Source organism: Juglans microcarpa x Juglans regia, chromosome 7S, assembly GCF_004785595.1.
Source record: "Juglans microcarpa x Juglans regia isolate MS1-56 chromosome 7S, Jm3101_v1.0, whole genome shotgun sequence".
NCBI lineage: Eukaryota > Viridiplantae > Streptophyta > Magnoliopsida > Fagales > Juglandaceae > Juglans > Juglans microcarpa x Juglans regia.
The window spans coordinates 16,830,007-16,839,098 of NC_054607.1; the positions used below are offsets into that span (position 1 = coordinate 16,830,007).

Below are 9,092 nucleotides of genomic sequence, written 5' to 3' on the forward strand. Positions count from 1 at the left end.
GGTACTAGACACTTGGCACAAAGAGAAATCTTTATATAGATTTGTGAAGGAAATCAAGGTGTGAGATTATGCCACCTAAGCAAAATCTTGTTTCATCTGTTCAACCAAATTGTGCCAGAACAAAGAGAGTTTCAACCTTAAAGTTGGCCTCCAAACCCTTTTTAATCCAATTTCTAGCATTGTGTTTAATCACTTGATTAAATCACTTCCACATACTAATAATTAATCAAATCCTTATCATGATATCATTATCCAACCTTTTAAACTTTAGAAATTTGATTGGGCCAAGAAAAATTAGTTTTGGGCTTGATAGCATCTCAAACCCTAACCAAACCCCCTTTAAACCCCAAATTGAAGCCCACTTGGTTGGGGCCCATCAAGGCCCACGAAATTGGTTACCTTGGCAAAGCTTCTTGGAGAAGTTTCCTCCCCCACATGGCAGACCATCCACTACCATTGGCTACACCCAATAGTGCCTTGATGTAAAGGAAAAATCCAGTCCATCAACCTCCATCTCTCACAGCTGTTGTAGGCAGTCCATGCCTCTCACTATTCTCCACTTTATGTCATATAGCCAACTCCAATCAAGGGTTTTTCAAGCCCATAACTTCCCCCTCCAGGAGTCTAAAGTCGTACAAGACACACTTCTCTCAATTTTATCACTTCTTTCCCCCATTCTTAGAGAGAAACCCAAAAGCGCTCTCACGGGCAAATTTCTGTGTATTTTTTGCTTGGCCATTTTTGACCATTTGTAGGTATTTTTTTGACGATGAATCTTTCATAAAAGTTGTTCTTCTTTGAGTCTAGTTTCAGTAGATATCTTATTAGTCTCAATCTATGCTCATCTGGTCAGTCAAAAGTATTTTTTAACCATGAAAATGTCATTCTGGGTGTGAAACTAGAGAGTATGATATGTTTTGGAATTTTTGACCAAGCTAATGGATATATCTTGTCCGAAAATTTTATGAAGTGTTGTTAGCATGTGTTTATGAATGTTCATTGAGATTTTGTTGCATGGATAAAGCTTTTGATGATATATTTCCTTAGATTTAGAAACTTGAAAACTGGAAGTGGAAAAACAGTTTTTGTTTTGTGAAAGTTGGAATATTTCGTTGTTTGATCTTATTCCAAAGGCTTTGATATTTTTATATGATAATCCTAAGCCTCTTATTTATATGTTAGGATGTTATTTTGAAGATATTTAGTATTAGTTTTAAATGTATGATTTTTCTATTCAAGAGGATTTTGGTTAGGCCTAAGATTTGATGTTTTTGGGTTAGATCCATGTTTTATGGAGTTTTTGCCATGTGATTTTAAGTTTGATAGTTGGATCTTCTTTAGGACACATTTTTAAACCATGAGATGTTTTAGTTTGAAGATCACATGTGTTTAAGCCATCGATTAAGAGATTGATCAAAGTTAGTGGAGAGAAAAATTTCTGTTTTGGACTAAGTTTAAAACCAAAAACTTCAAGTGTTGTTTTGTGATTTTTGGAGGCTTTTGTTTGATGATTTAAAGCATGGTTGATCTTAAGATGATGTTATGAATGTGTTAGAAGTAAGATTTATTTTTTTTTTAGAATTTTTGGAGATGTTTTTATTAAGGCCAAAACTTGTGATTTAAGGGTTTACTTTTTGTTAAAAAGTTTGGGTCATTTTACAAAAAGTTTGGTATTGATGATTAGCTTTTCTTAATGGATATTTTAAGTGTATTTTTTTAAAAACTTAGGATAGGAAGATCCTTGTTACAAAAATTTTGGTTTAAACATGGGTTTTGAAGATGGAAGAAATTGCAACCAAAATCAAGAGAAATGACATATGAATGTTACGGCCATTGTGGGTTTTTCCATAATTGTGAATGATTTTAAATTTTTTTGAATTAATATTTGAGTCTAGGACAAAATTTACATGAGCAATGTAAATTTTGATAATTTTTGAAGTTAGGATGTGAAATCCTTAAGTTAAGTGTAAAATGGTCATTTTCCCACATGTAGAGGGTAAAATGGTAATTTTACTCTAAGTTTTCTCTTTTCACATTTTTAATTGTTAGTCATTAAAGTTCTAACTTTTAGAATATCCTCTTTCAGTTCCTCGTGTTTCGCGCTTTAATCTCGTAGAATGCGACGATCGTATTCTACAGTTTACTGAGTATGTGTGATGGGTAAGAGAAATACAATTTATGTTCGTATGTTGTTATATATGCCATGTCATCACATGTTTATCTATTACACGAATTACTTTGTCACGAAATATTTATCTGTTACACAATATATTCTGTCTCATGTTACTATCTGTTGCAAGTATGCCACATTACGTATGCTATCTGTTACATGTATGTCATGTCACGTAATATTCACTGTCACATGTTATGCAATATTACGAAATATTGTTTGTTACATGTTATGCCAAGTTACGAAATATTGTCTACGACATGTATGCCATGTTATGAAATATTATTTGTTACATTTTTATGTCATGTCTATCATCTTACGTTCATGTCACGTTACGTTACGTTAGGACTTCTGTCATTTATGTCACGTTCATGTCACGTCACGTTACGAAATGTCATATATGCAGTTAAGTTATTGATGTCAATCACGACCCTAAGCGCTAGGATGAGGTAATATCCTAGTGAAATTCCTTTGTTCACGCTGGAATGTCTAACTAGGTGTGAAATTCCCTGGGTTAATGAAGTACAGTCAACAGGTTGCGAATGGGGCCTAACTAGCTGGTCACCGGAGCGCGCTAGACACTAATGCTGATGGAGCCACACATTATGTTACGTGTGTCCACAACAAGTGTGGCACAAACAATTCATGGGGCTACAACAACTGTAGAGCATGAAGTATTGGGCCACAACAACTGTGGAGCATATACTACGTGAGACACAGCAATTGTGACACGTAGAATACGTGGGGCCACAACAACTGTGGAGTACGTATTAACGCACTCACAGTTGGTATAGACACATGTGTTGTGATGCGGTAATCGGCAGGGACACATGGCTTAAGGGGATCCGTGTAGCACCCGTATGGTCACTTTATTAATTAAGTTTATTGAATAAGATTCTAAGTTCATGTATTTCACATTGAAGTCATGTTTCACGTCATGTTATGTTCAAGTTTACGTTCATGTCAAGTTTCAAGTTCATGTCAATCATGGTAACCCCAGGAGACAAGAATATATTTCAAGTTCATGTTTATGTCATGTTATGTTCAAGTTCATGTCATGTTCAAGTTCACGTTCACGTTATGTCATGTTCACGTTCACGTTATGTTCCAAGTTTACATTGATGCTATGTTATGCTCAGGTTCATGTTATGTTCAAGTTCACATTCATGTTATGTTATGTTCACGTTCACGTTATGTTTCAAGTTCACATTTATGTTATGTTATGTCATGCTTAGGTTCATGTTATATTCAAGCTCATGTTCAAATTATGTATATTCACGTTCATGCTATGTTGAAGATCACGTTCATGCTATGTTGCTAGTCCACGTTTATGCTATGTTGCTAGTCCATGTTATGTGTTAAGTTCACATACATGCCATGTCACGTCAAGCTAAGTTTCAGTTTCAGTTCAAGTTATGTCATTTATGCCATATTGTATAACAGGTTATGCTATGCTTATTTATGATTTAATTATACATTCATACTTTTACTGTCATGCATGCATCATTAATCTGTGTGGAAGTTCCTGTTAATTTACTGAGATTTGTAATCAAATCTCATCGTGGTAGTCCCAACTATCATTCCCCCCGAATGGTAGGCGATGTGTCAGGATCAGAGTAGGGAGCTGACACTAGCAGACTGGAGGAGGTTGACTAGACACTGTAGACCCAACACGGAGCTTGCAGCCTCCATAGTTAGGTCTTTAGATAGTATTCCGGCATCGTTAGTCGAGTTACGCGAATTACTCAACGAACTAGCCCAATAATATATTTTGGCAATGCAATTATGGAGCCAGGTTTTCGTTGTTTTGAGATTACAGTCTTCTGAGACCCGTGTGGTAATTGTGGATATTTTTAAGTATGCATGGTTTATGTTTTAAGTATTTGGAATATTATAAGTTTGGTGCATAGTATTGCTAAAAAAAAAATTATCCGTTGCGAATATTGCATAATGCTATATGCATGTTAGGAACATTGCATCTTATATGTCATGAACGGGGGCAGGTAACCTTGTGTTGCATGTTCAGATGCTTCGGATGTCCGTCTGATCCCAAGCGGAATTTGAGGGTGTCACACTACCCCTGGATGAATAGTGCCGCGCGCTACAATATGGCACTACAGTAATTCGGCTACAGTACTTTTGAAACCCTAGTTCGCTACAGTACTTCATAAAACCCTAGTTCAACAAAATAATAAATTTTCCAACATACCCTTGAATAGACCCCCTCTTAAGTCCTTCTCATAATTAACCCAATAATTCTAAACTAATAAAATAAGTCATTTAAATGAATTAAACAAGTTGAAACCCTTTAAGAGCCCAAAGCCTTTAAGTCTTGTCATTGGCTCTCTTCCATAACTTGTTAAATGAATCAAAACTGGATCTTCATTCTTCAAGCCCATCTTGAATATTGGGCTCTTGCTAAACTCGTCCTAAGTAGATTACATCAATCCTTGCATTGTCTCCTTGATCTTCTTGACTTATCTGAAAAGTTGTAAATGATCTTTAAAATTAGGTTCATCTTGATTCCCATCAATATCACTCCTAATTAATGCCAACAACTTGATCATGATCAGTGATTCAGCAGTGCTGAAATGGTAATTAGGTACGTATTAGATAGCTGCTTCTATACCCCATCATCTATCTCAGGAATTTATTCGATCTTTACCTGAAATATAAACGTCCATGAGTCCTTTTTAGCTTGGGAATGCATGCCATAGAATCATAGCTGTGACGGACATGCACCTCTGTCTGTCTGTTCTTTTAACTTGTAAAAAGAAAAAAAAAAGATCTCCAGAAAATGAGAACTCATTGATTAGTGGAATCTCACGTCGATGTTCATCATTTTCAAGCACTGGCCCAAACAGCACACCGATCACATGCGAGAGAGAATTGTGAGAGAGAGAGAGAGAGAGAGAGAGGGGGGGAAAATCCCTCGACTCGAATTCTCTCAGCTTTTTGTTCTGCATGGTTGCTTTATGGTTACCCTTTTACCGCTGGATTCGAAGAAGTCAGTCTTTCTACTTTGAGTTCAGCAATATAACGACGACACATATGTACCTGGAGAGAGATAGTGAGACACAGTATCCAATCAATTCTGTACATCAAATCCTTCTTTTCTTTATTCTTTCCTTTTTTTTAATATTTTGCGTTCTCTCTTTTCGGATAGAATAATGATACTTCTCCCCACCTCCAGAGTCTTCCATAAATTTTTATTTTATTTTTAATTATTAAAAAAATATTTTTAAATAATAATATTTTAAAAAAAAAAATATAAAAATATAAAATAAAAATAAAAAAATAATAAATACCAAATGACAACCCTGACATCATTTCAAATGTATAGTTGGTTAAACGTGTCGACTGCACAAGGCATTAATCCTCGTGCAGGATGACATTGGGAGACTGGTATTGGTCACATATACTTGAAGAATTCATATTATCCTTTGGTTTTTTTATATATATACAAAATATTGGATATTAATTAATTAAGAGTAATATTAGATATTATTTAATTCGTGCATATTTTTTAAAAATAGTAAATTTAGTATTTATTTATTTTTATGTAAATTTCATATTTAATTATTTTTTTAAAAAAATACAAGATTTATATATTTTAAAATTGTAAATATTATATCTCTTAATGAATATATATTTTATTGTGATTTAAGACAGGTTTATAGTTGTTTTTAGGGGAAAAATTGCTAGCTAGGTTCCCTCCATCCCAGGGCTTAGCCGTATATATAGGTTAAGAGAAAATCAGAAACCCTAGCTCCCATTTCCATACACAGCGATCAGTGATCCTTTTGAGGGGATGAGTTTCACCAACCATCCTAATTACCCTAAAATTAAAAATGTGATTTTTAATTTTTCTTAAAGTTAGTTTTTGTATATTTTATTATGTTTTAATTTGTAACTTGTTTGTTTTTGGATATGTGGCAGTCTTTTTATAAGATAATTTTAAACAAAAATAATCAGAAAACCTAGCTAGTGGCTAATTAATTTTTTTTTTAAACAAATAGCCATTTAAGAAGTTAAAAGCAAGACTAGTTAACTTTTTTTCTTACTTTTACCCAATAATAATATATTTCTCAATTATTTTTGTAAAGAGAATCTCATTTCTATACATGACTTCTGATCATGCTTTTGTCACAAAAAAATTTTACAAAATTAATATTACAAATTGATATACCATGATTTAGAGATACGTCTTTAAATATATTATAAAATTATTTTTATTATAAAATAAATCTATCGTATCATATAAAATTATGTCAGTATGATAATATACTATATTTTACTTTAAAGTTTGCCACATTTTCAGGCCCAGGTATCGCCTGTCATCCTCGATTGACAAATGTTTTTCAATCTCAAACTCGTGGCCTCCTATTTAGTACTGTGATGACTGGACATTTACCCATTATACCATTACCTTTTAAAAAAATTGTTCAGCTTTTTAACTATCTCTGAATAATTAACCACTTACTCTTAAATTATTAGCAATAATTTAATTTATCTGTAATATAGATGTCCCCTTCATATAATTATACAAAATTATTTAGTTATGGCAAGTTATTTTTTATGAAAATTATTATTTTTTATCAAAAATAATCCGTTAAAAATATTCATTTTTTTTATTGTGTACTACTTTTGTTATCAGCCAGTACTAATTGTGTTCAAACTTTTAATTGGTGATAAATCACAATGTACATTATACATATATATATTTCCATAATTTATAAATTAGAAGAGACTCATTATCGTTTTTAGCAGAAAAAATAGTCTCCATTTTATTTGAAATGAATGGTATCAATTTCTTACAAAATATGAGATATTTTAATCATTTCACGATAATTTGATGAATAAAATGATGAAAATACTCTATGTTTATACTTGAAATGAATTGAATTATCACTTTTCATCATTATTTATGCAATATTAAATTAGTAAAAAATATTTATTAATTTTTGTTAAGGATCATTCATTTAAATGATCAAGAAATGAGAGGATGGCATTAATTAATTCTTGAACAAATTAATTATAAGAAAAATATTATTTTTACCGTTCTATTCTACCGCTCAATTCTACTATTGTATTTTTTATTTTTTTTAGTTCTTTTTACTTAATGATTAAAAAATTATTTTTTAATAATATTGTAATTTTTTTATTTTTTTTAAATATTTAAAAATGTTAAACAATACATGCAAAAAAAAAAAAAAAAAATACCGTAGCTCCCAGCTACTGCTGGGAGCGGTGGCCGTAGAGCCATCCTAATTATAAAGAAGGTCTTTTTAAGCTAGCCACGCTAGCTACCTTGACTTCTCTGAACTACTCTACTCAACTTGATCATTGGACGTTCCATTATAAATATGAGGTTTCCATTTCAAAGCCCCCCAAGAAACTTTTACAGAAAAAGCTCGAGTACTCATGTTGCGCGCATCTGAACAGAACCCTTGACGGCCACTCTCTCTCATCTGTCTTTCCGGCCCAAGCTTCTCTTCATTGATATGGCAAATATGTCAGATCCTCTTGTAATAGGAGGGATTATCGGAGATGTTGTTGACTCTTTCTCTCCAAGTGTGAGAATGACTGTGACGTACAACAGAAACAAGCAAGTATATAATGGGCACGAGCTCTTTCCTTCGACAGTATCCATGAAACCTTTGGTTGAGGTTGATGGAGGTGATTTGAGATCATTTTTCACGCTGGTATGGTTGTGTACGTACATTTGTGTATATGTATATATATAGATATATACCCTAATTTGGATGTTTCCTTCTTCTTCTCACTGATATCTGTCTGTTCTATGGATGTTGAGTTTTCTTTTCTATGGCTGCATGCAGATCATGACAGACCCAGATGTTCCTGGTCCCAGCGATCCATACCTGAGGGAGCACTTACACTGGTATTATCCTACAAATTACACCTCCCCTCCAGATATATGAAAAGGAAAAGTACTCTAGCTAGCTGCTTTTTGGGTTTTAATGAAAAGAAAAAGACCCCTTGAAAAGAAGAATCCTAGGGTACTTTATCAGGATAAGTATTATTTCTAGGCATGATTTGTCAGTTTGGAAATATCCACCATAACTATCTTCACAACCAAAGATTTCAGAACTCTTTGATTTTTCATGCATTTTAATACTATTGTTTTAACTTGATTAATTATGTTGCAGGATAGTGACGAACATCCCAGGCACAACAAATGCAACATTTGGTAATATTTGATCTCCTCATTTTTGAGAGAGAGAGAGAGAGAGCATATAATTAATAATTTATACTATATATAATATGAATAAATGATTTGTTTTTGCGTTTTATTTCATAAACAGGAAGGGAGGTGGTGGACTACGAAATGCCAAGGCCAAATATAGGGATCCACAGGTTTGTGTTCCTCCTATTCAAGCAGAAACGCAGAGAGACAGTCAAGATCACAGTCCCACCTCCAAGGGACCTCTTCAACACTCGAAAGTTTGCAGAAGAGAATGAACTTGGCCTTCCTGTGGCTGCACTCTTCTTCAATGCCCAAAGGGAGACAGCTGCAAGAAGACGTTGAAAAACTTTGTACAAATAACCAGCTAATTAAGCAGTGCATGATATACATCTGCTTGCACAGTATTTGGAAACCCAATGATATTCGTTAAAATATTAAGCATGAGCGGGGTGTCTGTTCCAAATTAGCTATACATCTTTTACGCACCCTTTTTTCTTTATCGATAAAAAGTTATAGGAATAGTCAATTGAATGCAGTTTCTCTAGGTTCCTCTAAGAATTAATGCATCTTTAAATAGTTAATAATAATAATATATTAAAGGAAATCGGTACAGATATACAGATACGAATGCAAAACTTAATTATGTGTAGATGAACATGTCCGGTTCGGTGTTATAAAAAGTAAAATTGGAATTGGGCAGTTTTGAATCAGTTT

General features: G+C 33.3%; 1 protein-coding gene across 1 annotated transcript; it reads left to right on the forward strand.

Annotated features, from left to right (window-relative positions):
- The first annotated feature begins 7,536 nt into the window (after positions 1 to 7,536).
- Positions 7,537 to 8,819, forward strand: LOC121241379 (CEN-like protein 2). The gene is made up of 4 exons (XM_041139127.1): positions 7,537 to 7,875; positions 8,011 to 8,072; positions 8,341 to 8,381; positions 8,497 to 8,819. Exons 1-4 carry the CDS (start codon positions 7,675 to 7,677, stop codon positions 8,718 to 8,720), a joined length of 528 nt encoding a protein of 175 aa, XP_040995061.1. The 5' UTR covers positions 7,537 to 7,674; the 3' UTR covers positions 8,721 to 8,819.
- Positions 8,820 to 9,092: the final 273 nt, after the last annotated feature.

Coding starts and splice junctions, on each gene's coding strand:
- LOC121241379 (XM_041139127.1), top strand. CDS start 7,675: ATGGCAAATATGTCAGATCCTCTTGTAATAGGAGGGATTATCGGAGAT. Junction 7,876..8,010: donor TGAGATCATTTTTCACGCTG/GTATGGTTGTGT, acceptor GGCTGCATGCAG/ATCATGACAGACCCAGATGT. Junction 8,382..8,496: donor CACAACAAATGCAACATTTG/GTAATATTTGAT, acceptor TTTCATAAACAG/GAAGGGAGGTGGTGGACTAC.